The following is a 19,090-nucleotide window of genomic DNA, read 5'->3' as shown; positions in this document are numbered from 1 at the left end:
GGACATGGGTATACTGGTGATGGTGTAGTGTTTGAATTGTGTGCCTGGGAAACCACCAGTAGTGGTATTGTAAATCACAGAAGCTCAGTCAATAGACTCAACTTTAAAACAATACAATTAAAAAAAATTTAAGAAAATCACTAAAAAGCTGAGGGGTTGATTCCACAAGTAGGATCATGGTTGTGGGGAGGGTCTGGGTGTTTGGCAGCCCTGAATCTTACCTCCTTTGCTTCCCTGTTCTAATCCTTCCATTCCTTCCTTTCTTGCTGGTGCCTGGGGATCGGACCCAGGATCTCACACATGAGTGGCCCGCATTCCAGCACCAAGACATGTTCTGGACCCCAGAGCCTGGGTTCCTTGGTGCCTTTTTCCCCTCTCTCACCACAGTTGAAGCCAGAGATCTAGCAACTAGTTCATTCTACATAAATGTATTTGGGGAGACTTGGGAAGGTTAGTGCGGGGGTGGGGGGAGCGAGGGGCTTCTGATAGATGGACCCTCCCCATGGATTAGGATTGAGGAATAACCTTTGCATTTTGGTGGGTGGGTGAGAGCCGAAGGCACAGTACAGGGTTGTGGTGATGGGATCATGGGAAAGGTTTTTTAAAAGTCTGAGTAGTCACTGCAGAGCAGCAGTGGAATCTGAGAAACTCTCTCTCTCTCTCTCTCTGTCTCTCTCTCTCTCTCTCTCTCTCTCTCTCTCTCTTCCCCCCTTCCAAGATCAGGAAAACGTACAGTGGAAGACACATTTGGCTGGTGTTTCAGGGACAGTCCAAAGTTGGGTTAGGGCTACTCTCAGAGTTGCCGGGGACTATTCCTGGCTCTGGGTCCAGGGGCCGCTCCTGGTGCTTCGTGGGACCAGAGCCAGGGTTGACTGCATCACAGAGCTAGCATCCTAACCCCTGTATTATCTTTCCAGCTCCAATTTAAAGTGTTTAGGACTTTGAGAGTCAAGATTTCTTATCTCGGCAAGATGTGAATGTGATATCTCTCTCCCTGAAGTCTGTGTTCAAACACTGGAGCAAAATCCTGCCAGTTTAGTTCAAAACATTAACTTTTTATCCCTGTTTAATCTCCTGGGTTGATTACACGCCATGGGTATACTGATACCAAGAGGTTCTGCTCCTTTTGAGACAAGGGAAGCGTGTGCAGGAATGAATGAACCCAGTGAAAACAAATGGCCAGAGAAACAAACACCTTTGGGTTTCATGAGAGGTAGGAATGGTGGCGGTGGAAACAGTGCCTTTTTAGTAGTCATGCTTTGGAGTTAGCAGGACTCCATGCCACTTTGTCACTGCACCTAGTGTGCCATTTATTTTGCAAATAGAATTGTGTAGCAAACACCGTGCTTTGTTAGATGATTGCCCAAGGGCCCCGGGATGGGACAGGGCTATAGTTTCAGGATACGATATGTGGATGGAAACTTCACTTTCTCCTTTCTCTCTCTCCTGGGCCATCTCTTTCTCACAGCATACTCGCTTTTCTTGGGACTTCTGCTTCCCTTTCTTTTTATAAACCGCCAACACTTTCCATTCACACGTAGCTTCTAGTCCTCTTCCCTTTAGTTTATACATAACCTCATTGTCCTGATGCCACCTCGGGGCATTCTTACCCTTCTGCTCCTTTTCCTTTGCCATCTGCCAAGCCTGTCTTCATTCAGATTTTCCCAGGAGAGTGCTGATAATTAACTCAGTTAAAAAAAAATTGAGGGGGGGTGGAGGCATTGGAGCGTTAGGCTTAATTAGCTTAATTAGTTGACTTATTAAACACTCATTGGTCCTCTGCACACTCATGGGCCAAATGACAGTGGCAAAAGGTTAGGAGGTGGGTCACTTACAGCTGATTTTTATTCTATTTCCTTTTTTGTTGCTGCAGTCATTGTGATGACAAGGGGTCATCCACATGCCGGACTGTGAGGGTCTCATACCAGATTAGGGTGCCCTCCGCTGCAGTGCTCTCTGAGGGCTTCATGCCTTGATCCACCATGCTTGCTTGCTCATATGTGTGCCACCAGTCACTGCGGTCCCCACGGAGGGACTCAGTGAGGCTCACACCCCCTAGCTATGAGACTCAATGGTGTCCCCAGGGCTGCTCCCCTCCGTTGTGTGGCTAATACACATAACGCAGTGCTGTTTTTGGAAATTTGTGAATCCCAGACAACAGAGCTACCAGGACTGTGCTCAGCACCTGTGGTGACACTGGGGATCGAACTCTGACCCGATGCTGGCGTGCCAGGTGGTGCTATTACCCTGGGTCCCAAGGTGGTTACCTGTTTTAAGTCACAGCTACCAGGGACTAAAGATGGTAGGGGGTGGGGTTTGGAGTTTACAGGCATCCTGGTCTGCTAACCCAGACCAGACCAGGAATTTGGAACTTTGTCCCATGTAGGGGTCTCCTGCATGTAGAAGGCAATGACCATGGACACAAAATGCCTTCAGTGTACAGGGCCACGAGGCATAGTGAAGAATCAGCTGGCTCAAATGCCAGTTATGTCCCTACTGAGTCACTGGACAAGATGAGTAAGACTTGTGCCTGCCTTCAGGAACTCATGTATGAACAGAGCACCATGCATAAAGAATTAATAAAGGCACCTTTTTATTATGTGTCTATAAGCAGAACTATTAAAAGTCTTCCCCCACTTGACTTTCTAGCCTGGGTGACCTTGTGTAAATTATTTAATCTCTTTAGGCCATGGTTTCTCATCTGTAAAATCAGATCATGTACCTACATGACAGTAACATGAGGATTACGTGATTACTAGAAGTGCAACTACTTAGAAAATCACCGTGGAGTCTGGCATGGAGTAGGTGCTAAATAAACACTAGCTGCTGTCTTTGCCACCACTATTCAACCAGCACCCAAATCCCACGTCCCCTCTGAATGTGGTTCACGAGATGTTCATGAACTGGTGTTTATACTTCACACGTGAAGAGACAATATGAAAAAATATGAATAAGTTAAGTGCAGAAGTAGGTAGCATAGGTTGTGGACTATTGGAAGTGGGGGGAGGGAATTCAGTTTCCACTCAAGATATTGGAAAAAAGGGGCGAGTACGAAACAGAAAGGCTGTTTTACGCGCCTCTTATACTACCAACCTGAATGTCAAGCTGGAATCAAACAGGAAAGAGGATACACATCCTTGAGGGTGACCTGTTTGCAAAAGATGTTAGAGATGTTTGACATGGGATTTGGGTGCTGGTGCAATAGTGGCGGCGAAGCCAGCAGCTTCCAGTGGCACACAAGGGACCGTGTGGTACTAGGGATCAAATCAGGGTCAATCACACCAAGTAAGCGTCTTTACCCATAACTCTCTCTGCCCTAGAAAGAAGGAACACCTCCCATTAAATTATAAGGCTTTACTTGCTCTTTGGTTGAAAACACTCCTTGCTTTCTAAGATGTTTAAATGTGCATCTCAGCCTGTACAAAACAGGTGTCTATTTACTCTTGACCTCACTTACACAGAAATATTGTATAATTTCTTGAACTCTCTGCCATGTGATTTGGAGGCAAAGAGTTCTATTTCCTTCACTCTTGAGAAGACTGGAAACTCATTTAGCAGAGTGTCTGAGGTTCTAAATTCTAACGAGGTGCAACAGCTAAATAAATAAGGCAAGTACAAGTTGAATATTTAATTATTCAATGATTAGAAAAAAAAACTTTGGGTCCAGAGTTAAAGTACAGTGGGTAGAGTATTTGCCTTGCATGAGGCTGTTCTGGGTTTAATCCCCGACATCCCATATGGTCCCCTGAGCACTGCCAACAGTTATTCCTGAGTACAAGAGCCAGGAGTAACCCCTGGGCATCATTACATGTGCCCCTCACCCCCCAAAAAATAATCTTTGTGTAGGAATGTGGAAAACCCAGTTGAGTCTGAGCGCCATGAGGGTGATGAAAGTAGAGTTCCTGCCTAAGGTGATACATGGTAGAGCTCAGTAAACATTTAATAATAAAGTATTTCTATTTTGTGGGTACAAGACAGACACAGCAACAGATGAATAATATTATTTTGTATTCCAACTTGAGAAATGAAGTTCAGAGAGAAAGAGGAACCCAAGGATGAGACATGTCTTCGTCTAGCTGGACTTAAAGGCCCGGATGTGGGGATGTGGAGTAGTGGACGGGCCCAGAGGCGGGGGGGGGGGGGGGGTGGTGGTGGTGGTGGTGTTGGTCCTTAGGGATAATAAGAAACAGTGGTGGACTTGATGCTGGGTTCCACCACTCCAGGAAGTGTCCAGAACTTGCAGAGTGGACTTAACTGCCTCAGGGAGCCCACTAAGACCGTCCCCTCCCACCCATCCCCCAACTGACAGACACTGTCTATGGAACCAATTAATTCTAGGCTAGTGTGGTTATGCCCAGCTGAGAGGAGTAAGTGAAGTATCAGAACTGGAAATAAAACAAGACTTTATTTTCTTTGTTCCTTTTCTTCCTTCCTTGCCTTCTATTGTTGTTATAATAACAGATGGGGGGGAGGTGGACAGGAAGGGATTGGGATCCACACGTTTGGTTTCAGTGCTCTCTGAGGGGTGCTCCCACACCTGGACACAGTGCTCTCACATCTCATTTGTGCTGCCCACCGATCCTCTTCCAAATGGCAGAGGCTCTGGGATCACCTTCGCATGGGGGGAGTGGAGGAGGTGGGGTGCGGCTGCAGGCAGTGCCAGGGATTGAACTGAGGCTTTGTGCCTGCAGCAGGAAGCCTGCTTGGGACCCCTCAAGTGAGATTCAGAGCCTGAAAACACCCCCCCTCACACACACACACCCTCATGTTGCACACACACTTGTATGCCTACTCACATGGAATAGTGACCCAGGGGAGTTGTGTAGCAGGTCCACCATCACACAGGTTGGATGGGAAGAAGGAGATCCCAGATTAAATTCATTCCGCCCCCACTCCACCTCCACCCCCTCGAGACGTAGAAGCTGCAGCAGGTAGAGAGAAGTGGCCATCCGCTGAGCGGGAGGGACTGGCTGGCTGGGATGCTGAGAGCCAGTGTGAGCTGGGACAGAGCTGGGATCGGAGGAACCCCCATCTGTGTTCCCTGGTATTGATGTTTTATTTTGTTCTGTTTTTCACATTTCAACAAGAACATGGGTTCTCCTGATCAATATCCTCGATCTATTCAGCTTTTACCATCAAAAAAGTGGATCCCATCTGTAAATAATTACTTGAAGAGACCAAATGAATAGAACCAAAAATATATGATGGTTAGACTCTGCTACTTTAAGTCGAATGGAAATATTTTTTTTTTCTTTTTGGGTCACACCCGGCAATGCACAGGAGTTACTCCTGGTTCATGCACTCAGGAATTACTCCTGGCGGTGCTCAGAGGACCATATGGGATGCCGGGAATCGAACCTAGGTCGGCTGTGCCCAAGGCAAACGCCCTACCTGCTGTGCTAATGCTCCAGCCCCTCGAATGGAAATATTTTAAGGATCATCTCGCCCCCTTGCATTAGTTGTTCCTGAGTTCCAAAGAGATGGATTCTATAGCTTGCCGGGGACTGAGGGGGCATTGGTGGGCATCTCTGCTTCTTCTCTCCCTTGATCTGTCTCCCAGCACTTTGCCTGGTTGCTCTCTCCTCCCTGTTCACACACTTCTGTAATGAAGACTTTGAACAAGATGATAATCCAGGCCAACAGGTTGAAGGGTGCACAGTTGAAAGATAACATTCTGCAGAGAATACCCAAAGGGCGGAGCACGCGCCTGGCAGGTGCATGACCCTGGCTCCATCCCCGGGATTGCATGGCTTCCTGGTATGGTCAGGGGTAGCTCTGGGGTCCCCTAGCACTGCTGAGGAGACTCAAATCAAGCACACAAGAAAATACATTTTTAATGAGAGCAATGGGAAGAAGAAGGAAACCAGCTAGATGTGGGAGATGTGGTATGGCTATGTATCCAAGACACTGACTCAGCAACACTGAAAGCATGAGATCTTAGCTACCACCACCAGAACTTTGTAATGTGTCTGATAAGGGAATAGGCAGGGCTGGGGGTAGGGAGTGGAGGGGACAAAATGTGGGAACATTGGTGGAGGGAAGTTGACACTGGTGGTGGGATTGATGTTGGAATATTATATGCCTAAAATTCAGCTATCAATTACTTTGTAAATCATGATCAATAGCACAGCGGGTAGGGCGTCTGCCTTGCACGCAGCCAACATGGCCGACCCGAGTTCGATTCCTCCGCCCCTCTCGGAGAGCCCGGCAAGCTACCGAGAGTATTCGATATGCCAGACACAGTACAACAAAGTCTCCAATGGCGACGTTACTGGGCCCTCTCGAGCAATTATATATAAAGAAGTTAAATCACCTAATAGAAACAGAAAAAAAGTCGAGTAAAGAGGAAAAAAGTAGAGTAGCTTAGAAAAGGAGCCAGAAAGTAGTGTTGATGCAAAAGCTTTTAAGTAATCACTGTAGGTGGGTAAGGGGCTTTCCTTGCACATACTGTTCAATCCCTGACACAGTATATGGTCATATGGTCCCCCAGCACTGTCAGGAGGGAATCCTGAGTACTGAGCACTGCCAAGTATGGCCCCCAAACAAAACAAACATCTCAGTAGTGTTATCAGTAAACCTGATGACAGAAGGCTGGAAATGGCCAGGCCCGTATTGTGAAGACCTCCAGCCCAGAACAGACATGACCTCTGGCCCACGCTGGTCACTTCATTCCCTGGTCCTTGTTTCCGGCCTGTCAAATGAGAGCTGTCGTACCTTCTCAGAGGCCTGGATAATACCATCAGTTAATTGAGTGTGTGTGCCTAGAAATTGAAGCTTTCCTCTAAAGTTTGGTTGGCTGACTCTAACCAAAGTAATGACTGTTATTAAACAGGCTGTTTAATAACTGTCATTAATTGCTAATTGTTTCACGAAAACTCTTTGCCCTCTTGATTATTTGACCTCATTTGGCTAATATCAAATAGTAACAGCAACCTCACAGTTGACTCGCCTTGCGGCAGCCCTCTATAAATTTCCGTGTGTGTTTGCTGGCCGTGGAGGTGCTGCTTCGGATCTGGCCGTAAACTCTGGGCAGCACAAGTGGTAAAACCAGGACTTTGAGTGTTGGTCTGGAGTTGTCTTTCCTCAGTGTCTGGATAGGGCCTGAGAACAGGGCAGGGGAGTGGAAGCGTTTCCCGAGGTGCAGACCTTGCTTGCAGGAGTGATACTCTGGGCTGTTTTCTCAAAGGGCAGGAAGTTGCTGAGCCAAAGTCACAGGCAGGTGCAGCCCCCCCCCCCCCCCCGGCCCCCCCCCCCCACCCCCTGCTGCTGAGACTAAGGACCCAAAGATACTGGATCCCTCTCCGAAGCCAGGAGATTCCCAGAACAGACCAGCAGGAAAGAACATGCCCCAGAGCTGAAAAGTGTCCTGGAGCAGGAAACACTTTCTCCCGGGAGTAAAAGGTCCTTAGGTGCTGTGACCCCGGCTGCCTGGGGGCAGGGTGAGCCAAATGTTATTAGGGCATTTTCGAAAACCAGGAAGTCGATTCCGCCCTCAACGGAATCGACATCTCACAGATTGACCAACAGGTGCTGCTGCACTGGGTTTTTTGTTTTGTTTTGTTTTGTTTTTATTAGACTAGCTGGCGGCTGTTTCAGCAGCGTTTCGTCCATCATATTTGGCAATTTGGATTTAGATTTGGTCAGGAAAGGAACCCAGATTGTTAAAAAGTAAAGAAAGAATTTTAAAATGGATTAATAAGGCGATGGAGAGCCGCTGATTGTTCATATTTGAATATTCTGATTTTACAGCCAAGATTCTTTTCCCAATTTTATTTTTTTTTATTGTTGTTGCTGTTGTCTGAGGGCCACACCCAGAGGTGCTCAGGGCTTACTTCTGACTCTGCACTCAGGAATTACTCCTGGGAGTGCTCAGGAGACCATATAAAAGATTGGGGATCAAATCCGGGTCAACCACATGCAAGGCAAGTATCCTACTTGAGGTACTATCTCTCTGGTCCCCCTACTTAAAATCTTTTATCCTGTTGTTTTATATATGTACCATAGAAAAAACTAAAAAATATAAAAAATGCCTGTCATTCAAAACTTAATTGGGTATGTAGCCTAAAGGTCATGTGTGAGGTCCTTTCTATCCCTGGTTTTTTTTTTTCCTGTGGGGGGTGGATACCCACTGCCAGTGCTCAGGGCTTATGCCTGGCTCTGTGCTCAGGGATCACTCCTGGTCATGCTCACAAATTGGGGTTCCAGGGACTGTGTGAGGTGCCAGGGGAGATTGTACCAAGGTCGGCCCTGTGCAAGGCAAACGCCTCCCTGTTACTACCTTTGTTACTACCTCTGCAGCCCCTCAATCCCTGATTATCTAAAGCCATCTTGATTTGGGTGGGGGGACCCACACCAGGAGGTGCTCAGGGTTTACTGCTGCTGGGGCTTCCAGGACTATATGCAGTGCTGGGGGTCAAACCCAGTTACCCACATGCAAGGCCCCAAGTCCCTGGTTAAAAACAGAATTGTAATTCTCTCATAAGCTGTTTTTTTTAACCACTTCGTCCCTCACCCCACAACACACATCAGACATCTTTCCATATAAATATGAATCTGCCTCTTAGTGACTATGATAGTATGGTTAGTCACATGTGTCATAATTTATTTAGCCATGCCCTTTAGGGAGAAACTTGGGTTGTTTCTGTCTGGGCTGTTTCTAAACTTGTGTATACATTGATAACACAATTGATCCCTTTATATAATCTTTGTACAATTGTCCAATTATTTACATAGAATAACATTGTAGGAAAGCATCCAGAGTTTAAACTGACTCCCTTTTCCTTTTGGGAAGGAGGTGAGGCTTTGTGACAGATACTCTCCCTCCTCTGTGTAAAGTGTTTAATTTGTAAATAAGGGAGCGCCATCAGGGGCTCAAGGGACAGTACAGGCGTTAAGGTGCAGGCCTTGATTGTTAGAGCCACACATGTCCATGGTGGCGCCACATGGTCCCCCAGGCATCTCCAGATGCAGCCCTGGAGGCCTCATCACTGCCTGGGTAACTCTCTAGAGCACCTCCCCTTCAAAAGAGCACTGATTCAGGGTCAGGAAGGTGGCTCAAGGGGCCGGAGTGTATGCCCTGCATGCAGGAGGCCCCAGTTCAACCCCCGCACTGCCTCTTTGAGCACCACTGGAAGTGACCCCTTAGTACAATCCTGCTGGGAATAGCCCCTGAGCATTGTCAGATGTGATAGAGCAACAACTTGATCACTTGATCACTTGACATCCCGTTACTCATCGATTTGCTCAAGCGGGCACCAGTAACATCTCCATTTGTCCCTGTCGCGTGCTAGTGTAGCCCAATGGCATCTGCTTGTTCTAGGAATACGAAGAGCCTCAAACCCATCATTCAGGGTCTTGACGAAGAAGTCAAACGAGGGGCTGGAGCGGTAGCATAGGGGGTAAGGCGTTTGCCTTGCATGCAGCTAGCCCGGTTTCGATCCCCAGCATCCCATATGGTCCCCTGAGCACCACCAAGAGTGATTCCTGAGTGCAGAGCCAGGAGTAACCCCTGTGCATCACCAGGTGTGACCCAAAAAAGCAAATAAAATAAAATAAAATAAAATAAAGAAGTCAAACGAGACAGCATCCCTGATTCTTGATCGTCAGTGGAGGTCGGAACTCCGGATTCTTTCTCTTATCCTCCAGCCCTTTCCTTCGCAAGACAGACTATGAGTTTGGTGTCAAGACCTTGCCCTGTGCATTTATAACTTTAATATGTGTGTATGAGGCAACACCAATGTTTTCTTGGGGCTTTTCTTCTTTTTCTTCTTTTCCCTAGTCTCTCTATTTTTCTCTTTTCTAAAATGTCACATTGGGGGTCAAAGTGACAGTAAGGCGAATAAGGAGTTTTGCCTTGCATGTAGCTGGCTTGGGCTCAAGCCCCAGTACTGCTTAATGGTTCCCCTGGTCCTGCCAGGAGTGACCCTGATCACGCAGCCAGGTGTAAGCCCTGAGCATAGCTGGGTTTGATTCCCCCCACACCAAAGAAATAAAATGGCACATCAGGATCCCCCGGCACCTCATATGGTTCCCCGAGCACCACCAGAAATGATGCCTGAGAATAGAGCCAGGAATAAACCCTGAGCATCTCTGGGTATGACTCCAAAACAAATCAAAGCAAAACTCAAAACATGGCAGATTAGTCTGCAACCTGCAACTTCCTTTTCCCTCTTCTCTCCTCTCTCCCCATGGGTGAATGTTGGGCCTGGAAAGAGCTGAGAGAGCTGAAATGCAGGATTTGCCTGCTCGCGGCCCTGAGTTTGATCCCAGGGTCTGGTCCAGGAGCTCCCTCTTACCCCAGTACTGCCAGGATGGCCCTGGTGGCCCCCAAGGCTGGGGCAGCACAGAACCATCTGGCCTTGTTGATGAGTATCTGTAGGGAGTGACTCCCTTCTGCTCAATAGCATAGTGGGTAGGGCGTTTGCCTTGCACGCAACCAACCCGGCCAACCCGGGTTCGATTCCTCCGCCCCTCTCAGAGAGCCGGGCAAGCTACCGAGAGTATATCTCGCCGGCACGGCAAAGCCTGGCAAGCTACCCTTGATGTATTCGATATGCCAAACGCAGTAACAAGTCTCACAATGGAGACGTTACTGGGTCCACCCGAGCAAATCGATGAACAACGGGAGGACAGAGCTATAGTGCCCTCAAAAAATAAAAATAAATAACAAGAGTATAAATGTGAGCTGAGCAGAGCTCCCAGCCCTGGGTATTACTCTGTGTTTTCTTGCTCTCTTGGGACCAGCCAGCTGGGATCCGCTGCGGTTTTAGAGTGAGAAACTGAAGGTAGGAAAATGGGGGGGGGGGGGGGGGGGGTCCCTTGGCAAAGTGATGCTTCTCCCCGGAGACCAGCTGCAGAGGGAGAGGCCCTGGGTAGAGAGAATGTCAGGGGATGTCTTAGCCCCACAGGTTCTCCAAGTGCAAGGGAATGGCCTTGAGAATCATTTGCTGAAAAGAACATTCCTAGAAGCAAAGCTGGACAGGCACGGGGAGGAGGCCGAGGTGGAACCCGGTGGGTTCCTGCGTCCGTGTAGGGCCAAGCTCAGGCTGGCGAGGGATGTGCGTTGGCCCAGAGCTTGGCAGCTCCCTCTTCAGCGGCTCGGTCCAGTTCCCAGAGATTCCAGCTCCATCCTTTAGCACTGGCCCCGCTGGGATAGCCCGGGGGACTCCGCCGACCCGGGGGCATTCATATGTAAATATAGGAGAGCCTGGGGGGCGGGAGTGGGGTGGGGGGGTGGGGGAAATACCGACCCTATTCAAAGGACTTGGGGGCTGCCGAGCATTCCTGAGCTCTGGGAAGATTAAACAGCCTGGCCGCGCTCGGAGCCGCTCTCACGCTGGCGCCGGGATGCTGGGGTGGGACTCGGGGGGGTCCCGCCAGGGTTGCTGGAGCTGAAGCAGCGGGCAGAGCCCTGGGCGCCCCGCTCCCGCGCCGCCGACGCGCAGAGGCGGGAAGCGTGAGTGGCCTTTCCCGGGACCCCGGGAGCGGCGGGTGTGCGGGGCTGCGGGTTCAGGGAGGAAGGTCGAGCCTGGAGGCTTCCCACTAGCTGGGCTGCGGGGGGTTGCGGGGAGGGTCTCGAGGAACAGGGTCTCGATTTTCGATGGGGTGGGTTGGGAACTGAAAGGCAGAAAGGAAGAGAGTACGTTTGCAAAGGCAGCCTCAGCCCACCCGGGCGGATAGGGAATCTAAGCACCGGGCCTCAGTTTCCCGCCTGGGTCTTCATCGCGAGAGCTTATTGTTCTAGCCACGCTGGAGGAGACGGTGTCTGAACACTGGATGGTCGGCTCGGAGCACTTGACCCCGATCTGGTGCGGAGGGGAGCCTCGGAAACTTTGTTTTTTTGTTGGGATTGAATACCCGGGTGCCTCTTACCCCCACCCCCCCCATTACCCCAGGTTTGGCGGATCAGTGTCTTGGGGGCCACTGCGATTGCAGTTGAGCAAAAACATCCCGCAGAATTAAAAAGAAATCTCACAGAAGTGTTTTGGGCTTTGGAGTTTTTAATTTTCTTTCCTGTTGTGAGGTATTTGGTGTTTGGGGGCGGGGAGGGCTACCGCCTGAGCCACACTCACACCTGGTGGGCTGCTGGGGAGTGGGTGAGGGCAGCTTGTGAGCCTGTGCAGGGCAGCTGGCCGGTCACATGGAACTGCAGCTCCTGCCTACAGCTCCTGCCCCTCTGGATTGGTTTGGTAGGTTTGGGGGACACACCTGGCTCAGTGCTGGGCGTGCTCTTACTGGGGTTCAGACCCAGGCCTCCTGCATGTAAAGCCCATGCTCCAACCCATGGAAATATTGTGTGTTTTAAAAACCTCATTTTGAATAATAACAGATTTACAGAGAATTGTTATAGTACAAAGAACCTTCTACACATCCCTTTTTTCCAGATTCACTAGCATCTAACATTTCGCCAAGTTGTCTCCTCCTCCTTCTCTTCCTCCTTCTTCTCCTCGTCCTCTTCCTCTTCCTCCTCCTATTCCTCCTTCTTCTCCTTCCTCCTCCCCGCCCCCCCCCCCCCCCCAACCTTTATTCCTGGCTCTGTATTCATGGATCACTCCAGGTTGGGCTTAAGGGACCATATGTGGTGCTGGGGATCAAACCAGAGTTTACCACATGCAAGGCAAGTTCCCTACCCTCTGTACTATCTCTCCAGCCCGTCATGTTTGTTTTCATTCCCTAGATGTAGGTAAGTGATTTCTTGTGAGCTATTTGCATGTCTTGTTGTCCCTCTCGTGACACATGCTAAACTTCACTGTCTGCTTTGTATGATCACAGATGCAGATATAAACACACATTTTGCTTTTGGGGACACACTCGGCTGTGGTCGGGGTCCACTCCTGGCTCAGTGCCTGGGAACCATGCAGTGCCAGGGATTGAACCAGGACTTCCTACGTGCAAATGTCAGCTATCTCTCCAGCCCCAATTGGGTATTCTTAGACGTTACCTCTGATATTTTGCCATTTCAGGAAATTTGTCATTGATTCAGTAATTTTTCTGGTCAAGATCCATTGATTGGTTTTCTTTTGGAGGGGATGCTTTCCAGAAGCACTTGGGGGTGACCTTGGTGATCCTTAGTTTGGGTGCATAGGTGCGGGGGGCAAAAGGGGGACCATGTGCCCAAGGTGGGTCTTGGACTCCCAGCATGCCAGGCCTGGCCTCAGCATCACGCCCCTGCCCTCACCGAATCTTGTTTTCTCTAACGGGGAACTCTTCCCCAGACTCTGTCTTTCGTGGTGTCATAATTTGGAGAGTACAGACCTTCAATTTGGGTTTTTTCTCATCTCTCCTCAAGATTCACCACAGATTATTGTTGACTACATAAGGGATCTCTTATTGTTTCCAGACATGCCAGTTGGAAGCATTGGCACTGTGATGTCTGTTTGTCCTTTGCTGGTGACGCTGGTTTCGCTTGCTCAGCTGTGGAATTCATTTCTCCACTATGTCGTCACTATTTTTCATTGTTATACTTAATGAGTAATTTATAGAAACTAATAAGCTGGGCCGATCCCCTGATCTTGTCAAACCCTGTCCCCACACCAGAATCATCTGTTGATCATTTGTGCCTGAACCACATTTTATTCTGGGGGGGAGGGGGCAGATTGATTTTTCTAATACCATTATTTGTTTTATATTTATCTGTTGACATTTGACCAGAAGAAAGGGCTTTCTCAGGACGGGAGACAGGACAGGGGTGAAGGTTCTTTCCTTGCACATTGGCCAACCCTGGTTCGATTTCTGGCACCACCAGGAGTGACCTCTGAGCACAGAGCCAGGAAGGAATAAGCCTTGAACACAGCACAGTGTGACCAAAAATAAATAATAATAATTTTTTTTAAAAGTAAGAAAGAAAGAGCTTCCTCTTCTCCCCTATCGATTTATTTATTTGTCTATTATCAGTATGAGCTCATGGATTCTGATTGTTGTGAATTATAATTTGTATCTTATGGTGCTTATTAGTTTTGATATTCAGCAGATACCAGATGGTCAGTGGGAGCCAGGTTGCCTCAAGCTGCCCCCTTGCTCATTTCACATATTCTCATGGTTTAATTTAGCACTTCCTCACTTTCTGCTGTAAGATGTTTCAAATCTGCCACTGGAGAGTTTGTACTGCAAACTCGACCTTGGATGCTGCCAACCGGGGTTCGATCCCTGACACCACATATGGTCCCCTGAGCACAGAGCTGGGAGCAAGCCCTGAGCACAGCCAGGTGTGACCCCACCCAGCCCTCCCACCATGAAACAAAACAAAACAAGATGTTTCTGATTCATTTCTACTTTGCAGTCACCGTCCTGCAATTAGTCATTTCTCCAGAAAGAACCAGAACTCTGATTCCTTCTAGTGGAGAATGTTTTTTAGAACCAGAATTTGTTTTTTTTACTTTTGTAAACATTGAAATTTCTAAATCTTTAGAGAAAGAACAGTTGCGGAAATATTTTGGAAACTAAAACCTCTGTGAAAGCCTATTTTTTCAAAGTAGATTGACATCTGTGTTTGCTTCTGAAAGCTAGTAAATACATACTTGGGCATACTGTTATATTTACGTAGCAAATTTGTTGGGCTGGAGCGATAGCACAGCAGGTAGGGCGTTTGCCTTGCATGCTGCCAACCTGGGTTCAATTCCTCCACCCCTCTCGGAGAGCCCAGCAAGCTACCGAGAGTATATCGCCGCACAGCAAAGCCTGGCAAGCTAGCTGTGAAGTATTCGATATGCCAAAAACAGTAACAACAAGTCTCACAATTTGTTGTGAGATGTTACTTGTGCTGGCTCAAGCAAATCAATGAACAAAGGGAGGACAGTGCTACAGTGCAGCAAATTTGTATTTTTTTTTAAAATGGGGGCTACACCCAGCTATGCTCAGAGTTTACTCCTGGCTCTGGGCTTGGGAACACTCCTAGCAGGCTTGGGGGAAAGGGACATATGGGATGCCTGGGATTGAACCCAGGTTGGCTACATGCAAGGCACATGACTTACACGCTGTGCTATTACTCTGGTCTCCAAATTTGTGATTTTTAAAAAATGGACTTAGAGGAATTTGGTACTGGAGCTATAATTCAGTGGACAGGGCATTTGCCTTGTATGCAGCCGGTCCAGATTCCATTCCCCACATCCCATATGGTCCTCTGAGCCTGCCAGGAGTGATTCCTGACTGCAGAAGTAACCTCTGAGTAACACTGGGTGTGGCCCCAAATACCCCCGGCCCCCACCAAAACAACTATTCTTTTAAATGGATCTTGAGGAATTTGTTATGAATGGCAAAGCTTGCGTTATTGACAGCTTTTCAGTTGCTTTGGTTTTTAATGTTCCCTTTTAATGAAGAAATGCCATCCCATCTTTATAAATAACTCATATATATAAGTAACAGGCAATTATAAACCTAATAACAGAGTACATATTGTTTGCATTTTTTTGATCATGCCAGAGTGGTTCTATACAGATTGTTGTAATTGAAAATACTATTAAAGAACTTCATGTTTATAATGTACTCGTATCTCTCTTCTCCAACATTTAAAGTATCAAAACCTGCTCATTGAGTCTTCATGAATGTTTTGATAAGGAGGATTCAAACAGTTTTTATATACTTCATTATATACCTGGTCAGCCCACCATCATAATTAGGGGACCTGTACTCCCGCAAATAAGTCTTATCTAACTTATCTTCTCCTTAGTTGGCAAAGTTAAGTGCCCTTGATAATATATATTTAATGCTCCATTTCACTTTTTGTTTGGTTGGTTTTTGTTTGGGGGCCACACCTGTCTGTGTTCAGGATTTACTCCTGGCTCTGCACTCAAGGATTATTCCTGGCAGTGCTCGAGGGACCATATGGGGTGCTGGTGGTCAAACTTGGGTCAGCCAAGTATAAGGCAAGTGCCCTACTCACTGTACTCTCTTTCTGGTCTCTATTTCATTCAGCATTTTTAACTTTCAGCTAGATATTCTGTTGCTGAGATCAGGGTATGATGTTTCTGTTTGATTAAGTGAAAGCAATTATTTGGGAGTAGGGAGGGGATTCCCACATGATGCTCAGGAGATCCATATTTTTCTTTTCTTTTTTTTTGCGTTTCACTTTTTTTAATCATTTTCTTTTTTTTTTCTTTCAAAGTTTTTATTAAACACCATGAGGTACAGTTGTAGACTTACAAATTTTTGTGCTTGGGTTTCAGTTATACAATGATCGAGTACCCATCCCTCCACCAGTGCCCATTTTCCACCACCAATGTTTCCAGTATCCCTCCCAAGCCCCATCCCCCATCCCACCCCATCTCTGTGGCAGGGCATTCCGTTTTGTTCTCTCTCTCCTTTTGGGTGCTGTGGTTTGCAAAAGAGGCATTGAGTGGCAATCATGTTCGGTCTATAGTCTACTTTCAGCATGCATCTCCCATCCTGGGAGGATCCTCCCAATACCCTGTTGGTGCTCCCTTCTCTATCTGAGCTGCCTTTACCCTAGAGTGTGTGGCTGGCCTCCAAGCCAAGATCCATATTTTTCTTGGTAAACCAGGCCAGCCCTTTGATATGAGTGCCTGAGAATATAGCACTGGAGATTCACTAAGATGTTCTGACAGTGCTTGCCCCCTCCCCGCCAGGGCTTGCACACAGCAGCACCTAAAGGGACATGTGGTGCTGGTGATCAAATCAGGGTCAGCTACATGCACACCATGCACTTTGATCCCTGTACTCTCTCTCTCTGGCCCTGAACTTTGGGGGAAAGCGCCACACCCAGTGATGCTGAGAATCTGTTCCTGGCTCTGTGCTCAGGAGTGACCCCTGGCAGTGCTTGTAGCCCATATGCAGAACCAGGGATTGAGCTGGGGTCAACTACATGGGAGATAAGAACCCTAATCCTTGTCCTATCTTTCCAGCTCTCCTGACCCCACAATTCTTTTGCGAGGTTGGGTGGGGAGGTGGAGAGTACACTCTGGGATCAAACCCAAGGCTTCTTTGTGCAAAGCATGTGCTCCAGTTCTTCTAACCATCCCCCCACCCACTCACTAGCACCCCCCAACCCCAGTCCTAAAAGTAATTATTTTGTTTACTTTGGTTTTGAGCTACACCTAGTGATGCTCCGGGCTTACTCCTGTCTCTGTGCTCAGGGATTACTCCTAGTGGGACTCCAGGAACAATATTGGGAGCCAAGGATTGAACCGAGGTTAATTGTGTACAGGATGAGTGCCCTACTCCCTGTGCTCTCCAGTTCCTCTGAAAAAAATTCTTGATCAGAACTTTCCACCTCTTTCCCAAGAAGGTTGTGGACACTGATGTGTCCTCCTAGAAGGGCCAGCTCCTCCTTTTCTTACATGTTCCAGAAGTATTTTCTCACAGATGGGAAAGTTCTCTAGCAATGGCGTCCTCACCTCTTCATCTTTTCACTATTAGAACTGATGTGATCAGATCAACTGCTGGTGGTTCAGTGGTGAGGCCACTGATGCTCAAGGCTAGTGCTCTTACTCCTTAGGGATCACACTTACTGGGCTCATCCCCTTGGACCAGCAGTTGTGGGCCTAACAGTTGGTTCTATGTGTGGGCCCCATGGTGCTTTATGATCCCCAGGGATACATCCTGCAGTGTTGGGATGGAACTCAAACACGGAACTTGTGTTGGGCGCATGCACTAGCACTGGAGCTAAGTCCCATGCCCAGGGGGGCGTGTTCTTTTCAACTCCACATAGGAGGAATCCTGGCTTCGCACTTCTACCTTTCTACCTGCTCACCCCACTCTCTTCCCTTCCAGAAATGACACTCCTGTCCTCCCAGTCTTCACCAGTGGCTTCTTCGGGGTCTGTGTCCACGGAAAACCCAGAGCAGAGGATGCTGGAGAAGAGGTCCAAGGTGGTAGAAGAACTCCTGCAGACAGAGAGAGACTACATTCGCGACCTTGACATGTGTATTGAGCGGATCATGGTACCGCTGCAGCAGGCACAGGTGAGATTCTGGGGGACAGTGGGCGGGGGAGATCAGCCTCGTCTTGAATGTGATTCTCCAAGCCTGAAGCATTGCGATTGGGAGCTTCCATCCCAGAGATTAACTGGGTCTGAAATGAAGGTGAGAACTGTTAACTACTGCTCTCAATTCAAGGGTCCTAATAGTCTGGGACTCACCCACAATGCCTCAGTATTCTACTTTCAAAGCCCACCGTTAGCTTACCTGCCCAACTTCGATAACTCCTTGGACACCCTGTTTCTGTAGCTCCAATAAGTAATTTCGAGGTATCCAGGATTTTTTTTCTTTGCTAGGAAGTTTGTACAATAATGTAATCAAGTTGGGGGATTGTAGGGTGCCAGGTTCTGGCACCTGGTTTCCCAGAGTTTGTTCAGGACACCCCTCTAAGCATTTGTAATCCTAGATGCTGAAGATAAATTTTTAAAAGTTTGACCATGTCTTGAAGGATTTACAGTTCTGATAATAGCTTGACTGCCTGACTTCTCCTGGGTTTGTGCCTGTGCTCTCAAGAACTTCTAAAGAAAGCTGGCATTGCCTTCAGATTTGGGGTGCTGGCTGGGAATCCGTATTTCAGTTGTCATTATGAATGGGGTTCGACTAAGGAAGTTGGGGGTGTCGGGCGGAGGAGCATAACTGGATCAAGTGACATGAAAGTGTTGACTGTCTCTGCCCAGTGGGCCTTGAGGAGAAGGTGAAGGCAGCGCCTTGAAGATGCTTTTGTGTGTGTGTGTGTGTGTGTGTGTGTGTGTGTGTGTATGTGTGCGCGCACGTGCATGCCACCTCCTCACCTCCACACCTCCCTGAATTTTGTTTTTCTTTCTCAGGTACCCAACATTGATTTTGAGGGACTGTTTGGAAATATGCAGATGGTGATTAAGGTCTCAAAGCAGTTACTGGCTGATCTGGAAGTCAGCGATGCTGTAGGTATGAACCCCTGCCCTTGTTCCAGAGGAGCATTCCTCCCTGCTCACCCCCTCCACACATACACACCTCCCAGATCTGTGGATAGAAGGTTTCTTGCTGGTTAAGTAGTGATTATTGTTGGGGGACGGGGGTAGTGTCACACCCAATGATGCTCAGGGGTTACTCCTGGCTCTACACTCAGCAATTACTTCTGACGGTGCTCAAGGGACCAGGTGGGATGCTGAGGATCAAAC

At 48.1% G+C, this 19,090-nt stretch overlaps 1 protein-coding gene across 2 annotated transcripts in view; it reads left to right on the top strand.

Moving 5' to 3' along the window:
- Positions 1-19,090, top strand: part of DNMBP (dynamin binding protein) — a 93,737-nt gene that overhangs the window by 42,948 nt on the left and 31,699 nt on the right. For both annotated transcript variants that reach the window (XM_056120846.1, XM_056120847.1), the window contains 2 exons: positions 17,725-17,915; positions 18,758-18,857. In XM_056120846.1, the coding sequence (XP_055976821.1) occupies positions 17,725-17,915; positions 18,758-18,857 (291 nt within the window). The remainder of the gene's footprint in view (positions 1-17,724; positions 17,916-18,757; positions 18,858-19,090) is intronic.

Source organism: Sorex fumeus, unplaced genomic scaffold, assembly GCF_029834395.1.
Source record: "Sorex fumeus unplaced genomic scaffold, SorFum_2.1 ptg000043l, whole genome shotgun sequence".
Classification (NCBI taxonomy): domain Eukaryota; kingdom Metazoa; phylum Chordata; class Mammalia; order Eulipotyphla; family Soricidae; genus Sorex; species Sorex fumeus.
Note: the sequence above shows the minus strand (reverse complement) of the source record. Positions and strands in the feature narration are given on the sequence as shown.